Genomic DNA, 21567 nt, shown 5'->3' with positions numbered 1-21567 from the left:
ATTGGCGGCGGAGGTTTTGCACTCTACTGAGTGCTCCCCCTCTAGTTCTATATATGTATATAGGTATGTATGTGTATATATATATATATATATATATATATATATATATATATATATATTTTGTTGTTGTTGCGGTTGTGGAAATTCACAGAACATCATTCAGGTTCCCCGAAGATCAGTTATTTCGATAAGTATGTGTTCCAGGTTAGGATCCCCCCCACCGATGTGTAAAGGACATTGTTCTTGTGCCGGGCTGTGAATCTTTGAGGTAGTCATTATTCTTTTCTATCTTTTATTTGAAAACATCGCAACACCGCCATCTCCTCGACGAACAACGCCATCTCTGCGCCAACCATCATCTCCTACAACGCGAACAAACATCGCAACCATCATCTCCTACAAACGTGAACAAACAACACCAACCGCCATCTTCTCGACGAACAATACCATCTCCGCACCAACCATCATCTCCTACAACGCGAACAAACATCGCAACCATCATCTCCAACAAACACAAACAAACAACCCCAACCATCATCTCCTGAACAAACAACGCGAGCTTATTTGCATATATGGATCACAGGATGGCTTCCCCGAAACCAACCGGTGACGTCGGACATGGGATTTCCAGCGAGGCTTTCGAGGGGTGAGAGGTCGGAGGTGAAGAGTGGGTGGAGCCCGGCCTCGGGTGAGAGTTCAAGGGGCAGCTCGCCCCCACCTATAAAGGGTGGAGCTCGCCCAGAGTGTGCAGAAGTCAGTAGGGGAACGGTGGAGAGAAGTCAGAGTAGAGAGTCAGAGCGGTCTTGAACCAGTGCAAGTCGCGGCTTCGGAAATCAGTGCCAGTCGGGGGAGAAACCAAGGTGCCAGCTGCGGTGGACTCCAGCGAGTCGTCGAAGTCCGGGCAAGGAGAGCCAGCGGCAGCAGCGGAGCTTGGTGGTCTGGGAAAACGACCCTGACGGCGGTCGAGCAGCGTCGCTGAGGTAGTGGATGAGTCATTAAAGAGCATCAACTCTAAAAGAGCCAAGTTCACTCCTCTGAAAGCGTCGCCGGCCAGGTCCGACAAAATGCCGCGACGAGAGCTGGGCCACCAAGCAGCCACTCAAGCCGCTCGCCGAGCTGCTCAAGCCGCCTGGCCGCACAAGCAACTGGCGCATTGCGACACGAGGGCCAGGCAGACACACCACGGGTCGCAGACCCGAAGACCTTCGAGCCGTCACAAGGGGTGGCCAGGTAACCTGCCCGGCCTCTTGTGAGCCTTCGGTCATCCAGGCTCCGAGTCCGAATAAAGGCTCACGGACCCGTTTCTTTTCTGGGTTTTGTATGAAAGTCTGTTTCTGTGGCGCCTTGTCTTTATAAGTAGAAATGATTTAAGTGCATGCCTGTACATATTGAATAGACATCGGCTGTTGGCTTTTGCTCGTGCCATGTCCCCATCCCCATTGATTGCTTATTTGTAATAAATAAATGCCCCATTGTTGAATGTAAACCTGCTCGTTGCGTCCATTTCCTCCCATTGACTTCCACGGCGCGTTCGGGAAATTAGCAGGCTGTTAGAGCCAAATGAAAGTTGTCATTTGGTCCGACGGAACTTGGCGATTAAAACCGCTTGGCATCGCACACGGAACGAGCGCGCTAAGCGGCTCGTTTCCGGACGAGTTCCGTTGAGGTATAAATTTTCGGTACTTCAGTCTGCACGGATAATTAGGTATATCGAGATTCGGCGATTAACCCTGTACCGTGTGGACAGAATATTGGCAGTTTATGGTGCGTTAAGGCACCCGCAGCAGGTTTCCGGAGTTGTCCGGAAGCTCCGACTGAATTCCGGTTTTCGACAGACACGCGACTGCGGTTGGGCCGTAAGCGGTCGTGCGTGGTGTCGAACTGGCGGAATCGTAACAATATATTTATATATATATATGTATATATAATTTATATATGTATATGTATATATATATATATATATATATATATATATATATATATATATATATATATATATATATATATATATATATATATTGTGTGTGTGTGTCTTGTTATGTTTGGTTTTCTTCTTGGGACTACAGTGCAGTAATTGGTCTTTATTTTGATGACGCTTAATGACCAAAAAATAAAAACATGTCAACATCTGCACACACAACGACACAACAGAGTTTGTAAAGTAATCCGCTGGCACATCTGCAAAAACTCTTACGTTCCAGTTCCCGAAAATTTGTGGGAAAATGAACCAAAGCAATCACTGACAACATTGAAGTACCGCTCACGTATGACCTAATGATCCCATTGGACATAAACATCGAAAACAAAGCATTGCGACCAGATATCATACTTCGGTACAAAAAAAAGAGAAGGCGGCATTGCTAATTGAGGTGTTGATGCCAGTGATTTTGGACTAACGATGCAGAAATCAAGAAAATGACCAAATACGAAGACCTCAAGTATGAAATGTAAAGATCCTGGAAGCTGAAGAATGCCAAAGTTGTACCAGTGATGATAAAGAAACTCAAGAGAGATATTAAAAACCATTCCTGGGAATATCACTACAAACAAACTACAGTTGGAAGCCGTCCTGGGCTCAGTAACGATCCTGAAGAGAGCAGCACAAAACTTTGAAAACAGAAAACTTCATAACTTGGTCCATGAATCGTGACCCCATGCCACAATGAAGGTGGATACTTTCAGCTCGCCTTGGGAGGACTCCATTCCGCATTCTGAAACCCACATTTGTAGATTTAAATCGACACACACACACACACACACACACACACACACACACACACACACACACACACACCAGGTCCCTTCGGAGAATCCTTGGCTATCGCTGGTCAGATTTTGTGTCCAACGAGCGGTTGCTGAGAGAGACTCGGATGAGATTTGTTACCTGCATGGTCCGTGAGCGTCAGTTGCGGCTGTATGGACATGTGGCTCGTTTTCCTGACGCTGATCCTGCTCACCAGATTCTCTCAGCAAGGCAGTCTGCTGAGTGGAGGAGGCCAATGGGCCGACCACGTGCCTCGTGGTTGCAGCAGGTTGATCGGCATCTCAAGGAGATGGGGATGAGCCAGGCATCTGCCTGGGAGATGGCCAGACGGAGGCCCCTGGAGTTCCGGCGGAAAGTAGACGCAGCGACGCGCTGCTCTGGCGCATGCTCCCATACCTGACCTGACCTGACCACACACGCACGCACACACGCACTCACCAAGTTCCGTTATGGTAATGCAGTTAATGTACATACACGCATGCACAAATGAACACACACATAAAATACATAAAAATGACAAACACAAAGATTTACCTTTAAAGAGGAATTCAAGTGGGAAATGAGCAAAATTCAATTGAAAAACATATCAAGGCACAGAACACAAAATGTCGATCTATGCTCTCTGCCTTCACAGCTCGATCATGGCAAACACCTGGTTGGATGGACCTTATTGTTCGCTCGTCTTTTCGAAGTACAAAGAGCTATAGCGATACCCCCAGCGTGAGCTGAGCATGAGCGTGAAAATGTTAAAGTTTTTGGTGCAAGTTATTTCCTTCCTAATTTTTTTATCTACCACACTATTTTTTACTGATTACAATGTACAAATACATATATTGCTTTAAAATTATTTGGATAAGACTTCACTGCAATGCTTGATAAAAAAATATTATTAGACTAGTCTTTTAAAAACGATAAATGTATAAACAGGCGAGCATTGGGTGGCTTTGACACCAACTCTCTGGTTTTTAGCTCGCCTGTTCGAAGAACAGAGAGCTATAGCGATACCCCCGGCGTGAGCGTCAGCGTGAGCGTGAGCGTGAAAATGTTAAAGTTTTTGGTGTAAGTTATTTCCTTTCTAATGTTTTTATCCACCACTATTTTTTACTGATTACAATATACAAATACATATATTGCTTTAAAATTATTTGGATCAGACTTCACTGCAATGCTTTATAAAAAATATTATTACTCGTCTTTTAAAAATGATAAATGTATAAACAGGCAAGCATTGGGTGGCTTTGACACCAACTCTCTGGTTGTATATATATCTATATATATATATATATATATATATATATATATATATGTATATATATATATATATGTATATATATATATATATATATATATATATATATATATATATATATATATATATATATATATATATATATATATATATATATATATATATATATATATATATAATCGATGTCGAATTGAGGGATGGATTACATTAAAAGGAGATCGCACAATAAGGTAAAACAAAAGAATGTCCTTCATAAATAAAATTGCACATTTTCAGCGGATGAGACACCTCCCGAGGCACCCACCGCATGGTACCGCAGGGCCCAACACAGGCGGAAACCTACGTCTGTCTAATCGATGTTCCATTGAGAGCACGGGTGCTTTTACCAAAATGAACAACCAAGCAGCTTTGAGAGCGCTTGCCAGGTGGCTTCAAGCACTCAAGCAAGCACTCAAATGAAACGGTTGATAAGAAACGGCTCGTTTGGCACGTAATTACACATTAAACATACACCTCCCAGAGACGCCCAAATTGGGCAAAGGAACACTTCTCTTGGAGTCGGAACTGCTTGTAAGTTCGATTCTGGAGCTTAAATTTTGTAATTCTCCTTCGTTTAAGAGATACTCGTGGTGATCGCATGTGTGTAAATTAAATAAAGTCACAAAAGAAATTAAATAAAGTCACAAACCTTCTCCAGGTATTTATAAGCATTGCAATGTACACAGCGATTTGTAGCCATGATGAACGGGCATTCAATAATATGAGTGAGGAAAGTGAAAATAGCAACTTTATCATTAAGTAATCGTTGCAGCCTGTTCCAAGTCAAGGCATGGTTAGGCAGGCCAAAAAACCTGGTGGCTTCAGACCCCAGCAAGGTGACTCAGGAAACGCCTTAAGACCCAGAGAGTGAGGTGGCCGAGGATTGCCTGATGAAGGATATAATTAAATAAGGCCATTTATTATCTTCAAAAGGGGTGTTTTAATTAACCAGACACCCCATTTTCACTCTTGCGCTTCCTTGGAGTTTTCTTGGTATGCATGCAATGTTTCAGATTGCTAGGTTTTATGGTTTTGGAATTACAGAGGATACACACACACACACACACACACACACACACACACACACACACACACACACACACACACACACACACACACACACACACACACACACACACACGGAAATAATTATGGAAACAAGAAAAAGTAGGTATTAAAATGCAAATAACATGTGAAAGAATCACATCTCAGGTGTAAAGATTAAATGCTTTGTCACATGTTGTTATAGTACACTGTTATATTCGTTGTCATGGTTACATTTAAAGAGTGTCACTTGCTAAAAGGCTACTAAAGTAATACTCATGATGCTCATTATAACCTCCTTGCAGGAACAAAAGTTTTCTTCTTTACCTCCATGGAGAACCGTGTGGCAACGGCTGTTGTTGTTGCAACGTTGTTGAGCTCTATGGCTACTATATATATCGCTGTTGCCATAGCCAGCTCACATTGGCTGAGTTTTATGCCCAACAACCAATCAACACCACCTGGCAACCATCTCGGCAATCATTCACCTGCTCCAGGCAATATGCTTGGAAACAAGTCGTCCTTATCGAGTACCGATCGTCCCACTTCTGCTGGCTGTTGGGGTGATGGGGAAGGGCATTGCCTGAGACAACTGGCACTACTGGGTGGCCATATTGGTCTCTGGAAAGTATGCTTTGGCTTCTCAGGTACATTGCTTTTGTAAAAATCAACAACACCTTTAAAAGAAAAGAAAAAGAAAGACACACAATGTAACAATTTCTTAACTGTTTCTCTAATAATTATATATGATGATAGACTGCACTGCATGTTTTGCAGATAACATAAATGAATACAGTGTTACTAAAAATAGAATTTGGGATCATGGTTCTGGGTCACTAATGAATCTAATATTTTTTAAAGAATTGGTGAGTGATCTAATATATTTCTTAAATATAACACTGATTATATAAATACGGAGCTTGTTGGTGGTAATTCCCTGTACAGTACTGAAACAAAAAAAAAATTCTCAATAGAAATGGAGAACCATAACTTTTCTCTGAAACATGTTAAATGCACCTGTCAAAGTATGACTACCCACAATGTACAGGAAGTTAACCTGCTATGGTGCCTCCAAGTCTGAAAACTATAATTATACCAAGGTGTTTGACTACCAAGTTTTGTAATTTTAGCACATTTTGCATTGTTTTTTTTTTTATTAATATCAAAAAATGGCTAATATCTGCTGAACTCTGTGTGATTCCTCCCAAGATAAAGTGAGATCCCCTGTAGTCTTACTTTTTTTGCATTACATTTGCCATATTTATCACTGCTGAACATTGTGGATCAACATTTTCATTATATCTTGATCCATGTATTTCTCAAATATAAATGGGCAGCAAATAATTGGGGGTGGTGATGAGGGTTTTATTTCATTTTTCCAAAATATATTGCTGCATTGCAGGCAAGGATTGTATATTTGCACACCCGGCGGATATCTTGGAGTATCGTTTCAAGACGCCAGGGATTCCCAGCAGCCAAGTAGACTGGGCAAGAACAAGTACGATGCTATTTTCTGCTACACAAGTGGTGTGGGGAATAAGATATAATGTCACAGTGGAAAGGTTGTATCATTATTCCAAATGAAAACCACAAAATTGTTTATAAACATTTGCTTGATTTTTTTTTCAACTTTACATACTTTATTAGAAAGTCAATCCAGATAAAATTTTGACACCAAAGTGAAGTTAGTTTAACGTTTTGTAGACTATTTATCCATGAAGGCTATATTTCAAGTTCAGTAACCATTTTGTTTCTCGTCTTAAATCATACCAGAAACCAATATTACAAAATGTTAAAGTACTTAAATAGTACTTGCACTATTTAAGCAAAATAATTGGGACGGTAAATAAATCTGTAGAATTATTATTTTGCAATTGTTTGTTCGATTTGTGTCATTGTCACTAACACTGCACTAAAATCTGATAGATATTAGTTTTAAAGTTGGATGAATTCTCCTTCAAAGTAAGTGCAAGTTCTGTGATGGATTGTGGTTTATTTACTCTGGGTTTCAGATGGCATTCTGAAAACATGACAGCGATTTCAGATGGTAAGATATGACAGCGATTTCTATCGGTTGAAGTGAAGGATCTGGGCAGGTTTTCACCTCAATCAAATTCGAGGCAGCAATAAGACTACAAATTGTCCTTCTGATAGGCTCTGACCATTGTATTGCATCAAACCTGTTCATGCATAATTATCCAAAATGTTTTCAAGTTGACACCTTCATATTAATGCATCTCTTAATTGGTTAGTTCAGAGGTAACATATTGTTGTGGTTGACGAAATTCACAAACCACCATTCAGGTCCCTTAGGTGAGATATCTCTGTAAGTATATGTGTAGTTAGGCCCAAACCCGTTGTTTCGAGGGAATAAATGTCATTCAGTCGGGCTGCGACTCTTCAGGATAGCCGTTTTTCTTTTACTATCTTTATTTTGGACCAGCCGCCATTACTACCACCACCAACCACGTCTCAACAGCCATCACACAACAACCACAACGCCGCTTCACAACAACCACCAACCACAACGCCGCTTCACAACAACAACCACCAACCACAACGCCGCTTCACAACAACAGCCACGACCTTTACCGTCACAACTCGCCACCATCGCATCCCCACCATTCTCGCGCCATTTGTGGGCGCCGATGCTGGACTCGTGCGGGGCGCGCACCGAGCAGCGTGTTCAGAGACATCACAGACTTTCCGAAGAAAAACGGATCAAAAACGACTCACGCCCACTTCTGTTCCGTCCTATCGGTGAGCTGGGGCGATTTGGCCCTGCCTCCAGGGCGTTGGAGTGAGGACGCTATATGCAAATTCATGGATCAAAAAGCATTCACGCCCACTTTTCCTCGGTCCAATGGGGAGCCAGTTAGAGAGGTGAAGGGTCGGAGGCAGAGGGTCAAAGGTGAAGGAGCGAAGCCACGGGGCTTATATAAACGGCCGCGCTCGCCAGGCAGTTGTGGGTTCGGAGGGGAGAAGTCAAGAGTGAAGAGTTGGGACGAGCCAAGAGAGGAGACGGAGAAGGCGATTAGACGGAGCTGTGGAGAGGTGGCGGCGGCGAAGGCGGAGGGAGGGGGTGCTCGCGTCGGTGCCGGGAGCTGCAGAGGGAGAGGCCAGCAACGCCACCGAGGTCGAGGAGGAGACGCTCGTCGCGGGACCCGAGACAGGGTGATATCCGCCATCCCCCGAGCATCAACAACCCCCTCCTGTTTCCCCCCGCGCTGAGATAGTGCGACAAGGGGGCCCCTTTCCCACCCCCTACCAGACTGTCCGCGAGGCCCGCGGAGTTGAGGCGCCACCGCCACTTTGCATCTCATCATCAGACGGTAGGCCCGACACGGTCTCGGCCCCAAGCCCGCCTCATCCTGGAGGGTGGTTCTTTTCTTTTGCTTTGGGAATATGTGTTGTCGGCGCCGTCTGTGAAGTAAAATTGTATAAGCGTTGCCGTGTGCTCGGTAGTTCTGCATTGTGTTTCTCTTTTATATTTGCTTTTGTGTAATATTGTGTTTCTTCTCCTTTTACATGTGCTTTTGGTGTAATTGTATATGTGTGCTTCCCGTTCATCGCGAAATAAATGTGAGTTATGTTGAACTGTTTTCCCGATTCGCTTCGTCTTTTCTTTCATTGAATCTCCATCTTGCTTCACGTAAAGGGTTGGTCATGGGCTAAAACGCCCGATAATTAATCGAACCGTCGAGGCCGATGAATAACACCGCTCGGTTATCCCGATAGTACGGAACGGGTGGCTTAAAGTGGCCCGTGTCCGAAGTCGACCTGCGGCGAGGTGCGATCGCCCGGTCTACCCTCCGTGTGGGTACTTAGGAAGGTCGAATTTGGCGAGCAACCCTATCCCACGCGGGGGCCGATTGGCACGATCGTGGTGAGACCGAAAGGTCCACCCGTGACTGGTTCCCGGCGTTAGTCCGAGAGGGTCACGACTGGATTGTCCGTCCGGTGGGCGACGTGCCGCGATTCGAGTTACGTGGCCGTCCGCACGCCGGCGGGCGCGAATCCGCAACAATATACTGAAACGCAAAAGAAACTTCCCACTTGTTTGAAATGTAATAAAATTGTAACAGTTCAAAATAAAACAAACCAACAATTGCTAATTGAAACATTGGCATTTTATTGATGACATGTCAAGTTTTTGACGAAGATACACCATCTCATAAGTTTGTTCTACAGTACAGAACAGCACAGGGTGCAATGTCAGTCCCCTTTCAATAGCGTGTGTGGCCACCATTGTTTTGAATACAGGCAGTGCATCGTCGGCGCATACTGCCTACCAGTCTTTGGATGGATTGCTGCTGGATTCTGTCCCACTCAGTCCTCAATGTCTGAAGCCATCTGACTTATGACCATCTGCCTGTCCTAACTTGCAGTGGTGACTCTTGGCCTCCCTGATCGAGGTCTGTCATCTGCAGAGTTGTGGAGGGTGTCTCTGTCCACCAGGGCTGATATCGTCTGGTGTGAACAGCCAAAGCGACGTGCCACCTCACGGTAGCGCAATCCGCCTTGCAGTATGCCCAAGGCACACTGCCGTTGATCCCTTGGCAATCGTGGCATGTTGATTGAAATGCCCATTTTGCACTGGCCTTTTTAAAGCCAATATCAAGACATCACGTGCAGCTCATTAAAATCATCCCGTACCCCTTTGCTAATCACTGACAGTCAAAACGTCTGTTCAACACCTGTGCTATGAAGTGACCATTGAAGGTTCAAGTGACCATCCGTGACCATTTTGTCTGACAGTGAGGACACTATCGTCCACAAATAAGTTCACACATTTACTACACGCAGTGTTATTGTTGATATTTGAAGGTTTAAAAGGTGGTAAGTTTCTTTTGCGTTTCAGTATACTTGCCTTTTACTCTGACTTTACAGTTTAGAGTCCCATTAGGATAGGACGTGACTATAAACTCAGTTTAGCACGACACAGACAATATGTTGCATTAAGGAATATGCCGTCCTTTTGGAGGGGACGTTATCCTGACCGTCCTATCTGCTGGCATTTGTCTAGTACATGCGAGGAACCCAACAGTACCTTTTAACAGCGTAAGCCATTGTGTGCTGATATCTTGGCCAAATTTCAACTTCCACCCTGACTTAGTACCTGCACAGCTGGGGTGAAGCAGAGTCCTAAGTAATTGATGGAATGGAAGAAACACGTTTCATCTGTGGATGGGTGATGATAAAACACATGCAACATAAAATTGGGAAAATGTGGCAGCAACATTCCTCTCCTAACTGGTAACAGGGATTGCAAAGCTTGTTCTGGTCATGTGACTTCTTCTTTCTTCTTGTGTGTGGCCAAAATGGATTGCGCTAAAGTTTAATGTCAAGGTTCTGCAGCTATGTGGCTGCCTCAGGGGTGAGTTGGTGGCGAGCTAAAAGTCCTCCCGATAACTTCCGCAAGAGACAGTGTGATGTGATGTGCTCCATCGACTGAACTCCTCCAGTCACAGGGTGCATCTAGCCTCATCCTCCATCGTTGGAGGGTACTACCGCAACGGCCCTGTCCAGTGTGCAGCCTGTTGAGGGCTGTTCATTGCCAAAGCGAGAGTGTGAAACTGGGTGGAGGAATGGTTGGATCATGTACAATATGTTTATTAGGAGCTGTGGCAGCCTCCCAGCTGGCCCTCCACAAGTCTGCTTCGCTTTGATGGGCTTCAGTAAGGAGCTCGGTGTGGTTCCACGGTGGTTTTCGGGACTTGAGGCGACAGTGCGAACGTTCAATGAGAAGGCGCTGGGCTGGATTTTCGGTTGCCAAAATGTGGCTGAAGTATTGGGATGATAGCACATCCCGATGGATAGCTGGCGGAGCAATGTTGCAGAGGATAGGAAGCCACTCGGTCGTTGTTGGCTTGAGAGTTCCAGACACTATTCTCATCGCAGCGTTTAACTGAATGTCATTGCCCTTCATATGTGCACTCGACCAGACTGGTGCGCAATACTCTACCATCGAGTATAAGAGGGCGAGTGTTGCCGTGCGTAAGGTGTTAACGCCAGCTCTCCACGATGTTCTGATCAGTTTCTGGATGGGGTTTACCCCAGCCCTGAAATTCTCCTTGCATGTTTCTGCTGGCTGTGAGCCAGTGGTCAATAGACATCTTGATCAGGCCTGGGAAGTCATGGATGCACTGGATTATGGGGTGTGGCACTGTTGCTACCTGTACAGGAGGATAATAGTTTGAGTCTTCAGGTCCTTGGTGCTTCCAGTGTTGCTCTACGGATGTGAGACTTGGACGCTGACCAGGGATCTGAGATGGAGACTTAATTCCTTTGGTACTGGGTCTCTTCGGAGAATCCTTGGCTCTCGCTGGTTGGACTTTTCGTCCAACGAGCGGTTGCTGAGAGACTCAAATGAGATTTGTTTCCTGCATAGTACGTGAGTGTCAGCTGCGGCTGTATGGACATGTGTCTCGTTTTCCTGACGCTGATCTTGCTCACCAGATTGTCTCAGTGAGGGATCCTCGTGTGTGGAGGAGGCCAATGGGCTGACCATGTGTCTCATGGGTGTAGCAGGTTGATCGGCATCTCAAGGATATGGAGATGGGCCAGGCATCTGCCTGGTGGATGGCTAGATGGAGGCCCTTGGAGTACCGGCGGAGAGTGCACACAGCGACGCGTTGCTCCGGCGCATGCTCCCTTACCTGACGTGACCTGACCTGACCTGTATTAATTCCTAAATCTTCTTCTTTTGACCCACCAGTCAGAATGCTCCCAAATTTGGGTTATAACATTAGGCCAGGGCCCAGATAAGCTATAGGTCCAGTGGTCATATTTTTCATCATCTTTTAATGAAAACAAAAGGTTTCACCATTCGCTTCATATAAATAATTTTTCAGAATGTATAAGTGAAACTTATTTGGTCAAGAAACTTAATCTGAGATCACATTTCAAGAAGGCGGTAATGTAAGAGCAAATATGCCACAAAATTTTAAAGTATTTTGTCTTGATGATTATGTGAATCATTCCTTCAACTCTTCTTTTGTCTGTTCTGCTCTTCCTTTACAGCATTAGCCCGACTGTCCATCACGCTGCCTTTGGTTGCGCTCACGTCCATATTTTTAGCTGCCCTCTCCGGCCTGGGTGCATGCCTTTCTCAATCACTTTCTCCACTCTGCCTCATTGCTAGTCTGCAAGCAGCAGCAGGTACTACACAACACTATGTCGTGAAATCCCTGCAATTTTTCAGCTTCATGCCAAGAGATATTGTCATGGTATTTTAAAACAATTACAGTTTAATTATTGCAATCAAAAATTTCCCATGTTGGTTTTATTATGCTAAATGTATAACATTTCTCAGGGTTGGAATTTTTTCTTGAGGGGGAAAAAAAATCATTATTTTAATATATTGTTATGTGGAGGTGGGGGGGGGAGTGGGTGTCCAGAGAGAGAAAAGCTTGGTCCGTGTGCTTGTATAGCTTAGATTTGCACTTGTATCAGGGATCTGTCAGAGCTCCGTTGTGAGGGGGCAGTGACCATCCATTATAGAGCAGAATGGGGTAAGGTTGTACACCCAGTCCTTGCTTAACATCGTGGTTACGTTCTTGTAAAACACAACATTAACGGAATCAATTTTCCCCATAAGAAATAGATAAAATATGCTAGTTATGCTCCACAGACTCCCTTTTCCCCATAAAGTACATTACATTATTATATTAATACGCTAAGCCATGTTTTGTGGACGTATCTCCTCCGAAACTGTCAGACGGATTGTCGCCACTTTCGGCATGCGGGTGCTCTGTGGTCTAATGTACATCATAGGCTATGTGAGATCGCGCCAGACGAACGGGTTTGGGAATTTTTGGCGATTTTCTAATTTTTACATTTGTTTGCATGGCGACGTGTGACGTCACCGCTGAGGCGTAATGTCGTCATGACGTCATTAATGATTCGCTGATGTCATTACGTCTGTCGTCGACAGACCGTCACCGCTGAGAGGCATAATGCCACTCCTAGAAAACAGCGTCTGCAATGTAAAACCCTCTTCTGCACATGCTGAATACCTCAGAAGGTGCATTTGACACAAAACATGTAACAAGAAACATTGTATATAAATAAATTCGATAAATCACATTGTGAACACCGGATATATTGACGTCCTAACGAACCCTCACTTTAGAAACTTCGCGCGGAGCAAGGGTTTGGCTCCTATACATAAATTCAATGGACCATGAACACTTGATGGGTGCTTGGGAGCCATTTTGAATGGTTATAGTATAGTAATTATAGCAAAAACACTTAAGCACCTACGTACCCTATGGAAGTTCAACAATGACCGGGGACAAAACACTTGGGGACACTGTGACGCTCCGCGAGAGAGCGTAGCGCAACAAGATGAGAGAGGGTGGCATGCCATACAAAGTAGTCCATGTTGGGTGATAACGTTATAACGAATCAGTCGGGTCCTAAAACAACATTGTCAGAATCATGGGTATCTAAAGAGTTGCAATGTTATAATGAAACAACGTTGTCTGGGACAATGTAAAGCGAGGACTGGGTGTACTGTGTCTGGTGTACAGTGTCTGCACATGCAAGGCCAGGTGGAGGACTTGTGGCAGAAAGGGACATTCATTGAAAGTGCTACATGCTTAAATGGGCTTTGTCTTCTTCTTGCGTATGGCAGCTTGACTGCCGGGTCGCTGTCATTTTGTTGGGGCGTGACTATGCCGCTGATGCTGTGCCCCCTATACCAGTACACTGCTACTCATTTCGCCAACCTTGGAAGGATGACAGGCTGAGTCAATACCACCTGGTTTAAATTCAGTGGCAAACGGGGCTCAAACTCAGGACCCCAAGATCCCAAGCCAGCCACCTGAACCAAAAAGCCAACAGCAGGCTTCATGGGCTTTGTAATGGACCGTTTTGCAAAGAAAATATCACGCCACAGCAATGCAGTGAGCTATAGAGCATTTTGAGCGAGATAAAATGTTGACTTGTAAAGAAACACAGGGGAATTGCAGATCAAACAACAATAACACAAAAGTAAAATTACCATTAACAAAACTTTATGAATTATACTTCCAGAAGCCATTTACAATTTGCTTCAATCATGTGTACATCCAAAGTTATTATAACTGCACAATGACTTTATAAAGTGTGTGTGTGTGTGTGTGTGTGTGTGTGTGTGTGTGTGTGTGTGTGTGTGTGTGTGTGTGTGTGTGTGTGTGTGTGTGTGTGTGTGTGTGTGTGTGTGTGTGTGTGTGTGTGTGTGTGTGTGTGTGTGCGTGCGTATATGTGTGAAAGTTGTTGTCCACTGCTACCTCCACAAGTGGGTGGGTTTCAGGAGATGGAACAGAGACCAACCAGGTCTTCGAGTATCCGTGTGTGTGTGTGTGTGTGTGGTCAGGTCAGGACAGGGAGCATGCGCCAGAGCAGCGCATCGCTGCGTCAACTTTCCGCCGGTATTCCAGGGGCCTCCGTCTGGCCATCCGCCAGGCAGATGCCTGGCCTATCTCCATTTCCTTGAGATGCCGATCAACCTGCTGCAACCACGAGGCATGTGGTCAGCCCATTGGCCTCCTCCACTCAGGAGACTCCCTCGCTGAGAGAATCTGGTGAGCAGGATCAGCATCAGGAAAACGAGCTTCATGTCCATACAGCTGCAGCTGACGCTCACGGACTATGCAGGTAACACATCTCATTTGAGTCTCTCAGCAACCGCTCGTTGGACACAAAGTCTGACCAGCGATAGCCAAGGATTCTCCGAAGAGACCTGGTACCAAAGGAATTAAGTCTCCGTCTCGGATCCTTGGTCAGAGTCCAAGTCTCGCATCCATAGAGCAAGACTGGAAGCACCAAGGTCCTGAAGACTCGGACTTTAGTCCTCGCGCACAGGTACAGGCAGTGCCACACCCCATTATCCAGTGAATCCATGACTCCCCAGGCCCGACCCAGACGTCTATTTACCTCTGACTCACAGCCAGCAGAGACATGAATTTCACTGCCAAGGAAAGTGAATCTCTCCGCGACCTCAACATGCTCACCACAAACAGGCACAGACAGGACAACAGCATCCAAGATGTCATTGAAAGCCTGGATCTTAATTTTGACCCAGGAAACCCGTAATCCCAGCGGCTCCGACTCCTCATTCAGCACCTTGAGGGCCCCCGAAAGGACATCGAAAGTCTCCGCAAAGATGACTGCATCATCTACGAAATCAAGGTCAGAGATGTTGATATTCCCAAACGATGCACCGCAGCTTGATCTCTCCGACATCCTCCCTACAATCCAGTCCATACAAGTGCTGAAAAGTGTGGTGGCCAGTACACACCCCTGTGTGTGAGAGTGAGATATTTGTTTATATGTTGTTGTGGTTCTTTGAACCACATGCATCCAACAAATAGTGGTCCCAAGAGAGTTATTCCATTATTATACATGTAGATAGTCCCTTCCCTTTTGTCTTGCGGGACAACAGGGGCATGCGTTGCGATGATCTCATAGCTAGGTTTGCTTACATCATTTCTTCTTCATTTCATTTCTATTCTTCTTTTCTGATTATTCCTGAGCTAAATCTGATCCACGTGCACGTGCGCTGTGAGATGGGTCCTCAACAAAGGCCAAGCAGGTACTACCCCCACAACCCTCCGTACAAAACACAGCCTGCCAAACGCCCTCGCAGTGGTACTTTCCACAACACAGGAAACACAACGAGCACGATGCCCAGGCTGCACGGAATGTGTACCGAGGCCGATAATATAAAGACAACACCCCGCCACGTTGTGTATGATACGAGCAGCACGTACTTTTCAACCCATTGCTGGACTACTTATATCGATCGGATTTCTTCCCGCGCACACGATAGCAGAATCACCCGAGCGCTGGCCACGTGCGTAATGGCGGATCCACGCGCACTGTACAGAATGTGCTCAAAGGTAGACGCATGCGCCGCTCGCGACTTTGTTATCATACAGAGCCGGGCACGAATGGACACATCTTACTGTCTGTACATGGGTTTGCCATAACATCATACCTTCGGTCCTCATGGACAGCAAACGTTCCCTCGCCTCTATGGCCAGTGAAACTGCGATCGGGCGGGGGCATGTTGTACAGCTTGGGCCATGTTGACGCACACGGACCGGGCGCGTTGGCCAGTGCTGGTCGGGGGCGCCCGAGCGAGACCGACGCTGCCCTCGGCCGGTCATCAGGGCACGGCCCAGGGATTTGTGCAGTGCGATTGATGGCACGGAGTTCGGTGTGGGCGATTCGTATCATGTCGTAAGGTCGGAACAGGACATCTTTGCGGCGTAGGGCCATCTTGCCGGAAATGGAGTGTTGCGGTGTCCGGTCATCGCGGCCGGGCCGCACAGGTCGAGGCCAATCAGAGCGCCAGATTCAGGTGACAACACCGAGTTTCGGAGTGGCCCCCCACCCCACGCTGCGGGGCCTATAAAGGTCCGAGCGGATGCCTCCTTTTCTCTCTGCTGCTGCCCTGCCTCGTCTTTCGCTCAACCTGGACCTCGATTCCACCTTCTGTCGGCATCACTGGGCTCCACCTCCTCCTCTTCTCCACCCTCCCAACTCAAGCCCCTCCTTCACACCCACGGTCTCGACGCAAGCTGCCCAAAGCGACAGACGCCGCGCCAGCTGTCGGAGGCGAGGGGGGTACCGCGCCATGGAGCACCCCCCCCCCCCCCAAACGTATAAGCGGTGCGTTCGGGTACTGCGTATAATTTATACAAAGGTACCGAGAGACCGTAGCCTCAACTCCTCTCCTGTCTTGCTTCAATCCCTCTTCATCAGGGTGTGTGTGTGTGTGTGTGTGTGTGTGTGTGTGTGTGTGTGTGTGTGTGTGTGTGTGTGTGTGTGTGTGTGTGTGTGTGTGTCCTGGCACCTGTCCAAGTAAGTAAGCCTGCAAGAGATCGTTATTTTTTATTTTCGGGTTAGGGTTGTTCTGTGTCCGCTTTTATAAGTTTCTTGTTATTGCTGCACCACACTTCTCTCCCCTATCTCTGCACAAGACACCCCAATAAATCTTGATCGTGCCACCTTTCCTCGCCCATTGTAATAAATTATTATTATAAATGTTCCCTGCTTGTTTTTGTCTTTTCTTCCATTGGTCCAGCCTGGTCCGAATCCGAGCTTAGCACGTATATGTGTGAAACTTTATTCGCAACAACCCATTCCTTTTAGCCGGTACATTCTTGGCAGTGTCGCTCGGCTGCATCAGATCCGGTAAAGTGATCTGGTCAGGTCGCGTGATCTGGTTCGAACAAGGCGTGCCGAGGGTGTTTTCGCTGGTAATTAAATCACATGGTTATTTTTAGGTAACCGGATTAACTAGACGGAGGACCCTAAGTCACTTGGTTGAGTTATTGGCATCCACGGTTGGTTAAGCGACCCGCCGCGTCACAAAATTATCCGTGTGCGACGGCCTACAATTCCGGGGAGTCTGGTGGGAGCCGAGATAGCTTCCCCCCCAGTGGTCTTCTCACCCGACCCCCGGCCCGCAACAATATGTTTAATGTCATGTATAATGTGTGAATGATCACATATCAATATGTATGTGCTTCATATAATATATGTATGTAACATGTGCATTATGTCATTTACTATGTGTGGATATAACATGTGCAATATGTCACATAATGTGTATATAATTTGTATAATGTCACATATAACATGTGTATATAACAAGTGCAATTTGTCATACGTAACATAAGTGTGTATAGAAAAATTTGTGTAATATGTGTCATTCACAATTGTGCATGTGTATGTGTAAATCTATGATTCATGTGTATGTGCGTGTGTGGGTCGTCATCTCCACTTGCAAGTCTCTAAAGCGGAACCTTCCCCAGTCCTGAAGCATCCATCGATACCTCAGCAAGGAACCACTATTCATGGACCAAGTCGTCTCCTTATTTGTACTGCGCTCAATAGAGCCCTCCCCTGTCCTGAAGCATCCAGCTTAACCACAGCAAGCAACCACGATTCATGGACGAAGCTGTCTCCTTATCCATGCTCTGCCTTCTCACCCCTCCTCCCCCACCCCAACCCACCCTCTATTCTCGAAGTGCCGACAGTGTAGATCCGCACGACCTCCCGTGTGGCCTCCGGTGTACGCCTGGTATCGGTCCCTTCCTCTCAGTCCCATTCTTCCCCGGTCTCACCCCTCCTTGATGGGACAGAATCGGCAAAATCCATCAAGCCGCAAGGCAAGGCGAGGGCATCAGAATGCGTCCAAAATGCACATCAATCAGCTCAACAGGCACCATGTACACTGCCCCCTGCCCCATCAAAGCTGCCGTCCAAGGCCGGGCCTGGCTCCCACCCATGTGGAAGCCGTTGCACTCGGCACGGTCCTCGACACACAAACCTCGATCTCTTCCATTCCCAACAGGCGGAGCTCTGCAAGAGGGAGCTCGCAAAAGCTCGGGCCCTCCCTCCCAGCAGCACAGGGACAACAAGTCCCACCAAGCTGCAGGACCAGGCCGCACTACAAACGCAAGTTGGACAGCGTGATACCGGGCACCTCTTGCCTGAGGTCCTCACTTCCACCTACTTGTACAACACATCTCGTGTCATGTAAGCTGCCATTTTCGACTCAGTACTCACTGCCCTCGAAACTGATGTACTCGACACAGCTCTTGGTCCCCTCCGTCACAGGCGAGAGGAAGGCGGCATAAGCAGCATATCATTGTGTGTGTGTGCATGCGTGCATGCGCAAGCACCCTTGCATTGATGATGTCCTTAAACATATTAAAAGCCCTATTTTTACAGTCTTCATCTGAACCATTTTTTCTTGCTCATGATGTCACTGAGGCAGAAACAGTGGTGTCCAAGACTGATGTTGACATAAAGTTGTGAAAATCCATGTCATTATTGTACATTGCCTCCTTTGTGTGGTTGTCTGCGGTAATGCTACTTTGCGATCTCTTATTCTGTCCCTCTCCACTAGCTTGTACATTTCCCCTTTGGCTTTGGTCAATTTTTGATAATAATTCAAATGATCTTCTTGCCAGCCTCACTTCCTTCTCTACCCCATTTCTTATCCTCAGCCGTATTAGCAGCTGGAGCTGCAGTGACTACTATGTTAGGGGCTCGTGCTGTTCCACCTGCTTTGCACAACACGCAGATGTCAGCAAACACTGCACAGCTTCCAACACCCTCTTGGTCTCTCTGGATCTGCCTTGCCTCTGCAGGACTGGCTGCAGCATCAACCGCATTGTCTGTTTGGGCAACACGGCATGGAGTCCACTTTCAAAAGTTGCATTCACCTTCCTAGTTTATCATTACTTTAAAACAAACAGCTGCTCGATAATGACAAAGGGTGTGGGAGATTGTGAACTTGTGATCGATCTAAAAAGAAGGAAAGAGTTCGCAGTATGTATGCATATGAGTATTTTAAAGCAATTTCGGACAAAGTATACAGCTCATGAGATTTAGGAATACAGCGTGTGTCACAAGTCACGTTACCCCTTACAAGTATTGTATGCATGCTTATATGTAGGGAATATATATGTACGGAATGTATGAAGACACCTACATAGCTGTATTTATTAATATTCCATCACATTTGAACACACATACTGGCATTTTAAGTGTCAAGAACGTCAGTGTGTGCACCATCATTTTCATAGCACAGTTTAATGTGTCTCCATGTTCTCTTTGATGTTGAACGTGACATCTTTTCATTTTGGGAGCTCGTTGAAAGCATATTCTGTACACCCTGCTTCAGGTCATCGGTTGTGTGGTAATGGATCTTTGACATATATAATACACGTAGGGGGTAACGCGACTTATGATGCACCCTGTACTGTGAAGGACTTGTTCACGAGAATTATCTCTCGCGGTTTTTCTTTTAAAATTGCTTCACAGCGTATAACTTGCGTATCAAACGTGATTACTGTAGACGTTTTCACGAGTTCAAAAAGGAGTATTTTTTTTTTTTTTTTTTTTTTTTTTTGTATACCTTGGTCGAGGCTCGTATGAGAGCTAACACACAACTCACAGCAAGGAGGCATGAGACAAGAGGGGTGGGAGTGGAAGGGACAAAACATTGGGGAACAGACACAGGTGAACTGTGGAAGGGAGAGGGATGGGGATGGGACGGGGAACATGGCGAGGAGAAGATGGACATTACAGGGACTTTCAGGAAGGAAAGCAGGAGAATTGAAGGAAGTGGGCTTGGGTGGATTATCGGGGGTAGAAAAGATCGAGGATTTGGATGGGGGAAGATAAGAGGTGGTGGTGAACAGCTGTTTTGAAAGCCTGGAGGGAAGAATGGGAAAGAATAGAGTGAGGAAGTTTATTCCAAAGGCGGGAAAAAAGAGGAATGAAAGAGTGAAGATGAGCAGTGATTCGTGATTTTGGTAGTTTTACCAGAAGGGGGTTGTTGGCGGACCTTGAGCGCCCTGTGGAAATGTGGTTGGGACAAATCGCAGAGAGAGCAGGGGGGGCAAGGCTGGAGAGGAGTCTGTAGAAGACAGAAAGACCACCGACCAACCTGCGGTGATTGAGTGAGAGGCCCAAAGACAGCTTCATTGCGGGAGATGCCAATGATCTTAAAAGCCCTGGTTTCGACAGCGTGAAGTCGAGAAAGGTGGGAGGCAGGAGCACCAGCCCAGAGGGGAGAGCAGTACTCCATCAGGCTACGGACAAAAGCTTTGTAAGTAGTCAGGAGCTCAAGAGGGCCGAGGAAGGACTTTGCACGACGGAGGATTCCCAGTCGGCGACTGGCTTTTGAGGCAAGGTTGGAAATGTGACTTTCCCAGGAAAGGTCATGGCAGATAGTGAGACCCAGAAGCTTGAAAGAAAAGACTATTATTAACTGGACTTAACTTTCACCAAAATTACTTGACAGCGAAAAGCGTAAACGTTAGATCCACGCGAAAGCTAAGTACTTTACCGTGCAGTATGTAGTTACATTCAAATGTCTTCAAGCAAGCACGGCTCATTTTAAATGTATTTTTGAAAAAAACTTAATTCAACATTTATAATCGTCATGCATGTAATTATTTATTTAAAGAATACTCAATTCCACATTGACAAATGTGTTGATTACTCCATTGTTGACATTTGCAGGGCTAAACTCAGCCATCCATCCTCATTGCAGCATGTGATTAAACATGATCATAAGATGAAATGAGCTTTTGTAAATCAGTGTTTTTTCTGAATTTAATGTTTTTAGGGGTTTTTTTTCTTGTTTTTACTGATGGTCGGTGCTGTAATCACTTTATGTGCGTTAAAATACGAACAAATTGAACTAGGGTTGAATGTACCCCTGATGCTTTAACTAATTTCATGCAGATGCTCTGTTGGAAGTGCAGTATTGGCATTCCACTCTTTTTTTTTTTGTAAAACCACTTTTACCCTGTGCAACGCATTTCAAGGCAAGTTTTAAAAGTCCCCAAATCTTTCTGATTTTGGTGAAAAAATATTTTTTTTAAACCTATTTTGAGCATTGCATACTAAAGAAACGGATTAAACCTGAAGAAATTAAATCGATAACTCAATTTTG

At 45.7% G+C, this 21567-nt stretch overlaps 1 protein-coding gene across 1 annotated transcript in view; it reads left to right on the top strand.

Annotated features, from left to right (window-relative positions):
- Positions 1–21192, top strand: part of CLDND1 (claudin domain containing 1) — a 32352-nt gene extending 11160 nt beyond the window's left edge. Inside the window, exons 2-5 of the mRNA XM_085882041.1 lie at positions 5402–5743; positions 6499–6594; positions 12120–12257; positions 19106–21192. Of these exons, the coding sequence (XP_085738167.1) occupies positions 5428–5743; positions 6499–6594; positions 12120–12257; positions 19106–19332 (777 nt within the window). The 5' untranslated portion in view covers positions 5402–5427 and the 3' untranslated portion in view covers positions 19333–21192. The remainder of the gene's footprint in view (positions 1–5401; positions 5744–6498; positions 6595–12119; positions 12258–19105) is intronic.
- The last annotated feature ends 375 nt before the right edge of the window (positions 21193–21567 follow it).

The sequence above is a fragment of the Eptatretus burgeri genome, chromosome 5 (assembly GCF_056783735.1).
Source record: "Eptatretus burgeri isolate ZD-2024b chromosome 5, Ebu_testis_v1, whole genome shotgun sequence".
Classification (NCBI taxonomy): domain Eukaryota; kingdom Metazoa; phylum Chordata; class Myxini; order Myxiniformes; family Myxinidae; genus Eptatretus; species Eptatretus burgeri.
The sequence above is the reverse complement of the archived record's forward strand: the minus strand, read 5'-3'. Positions and strand labels throughout refer to the sequence as shown.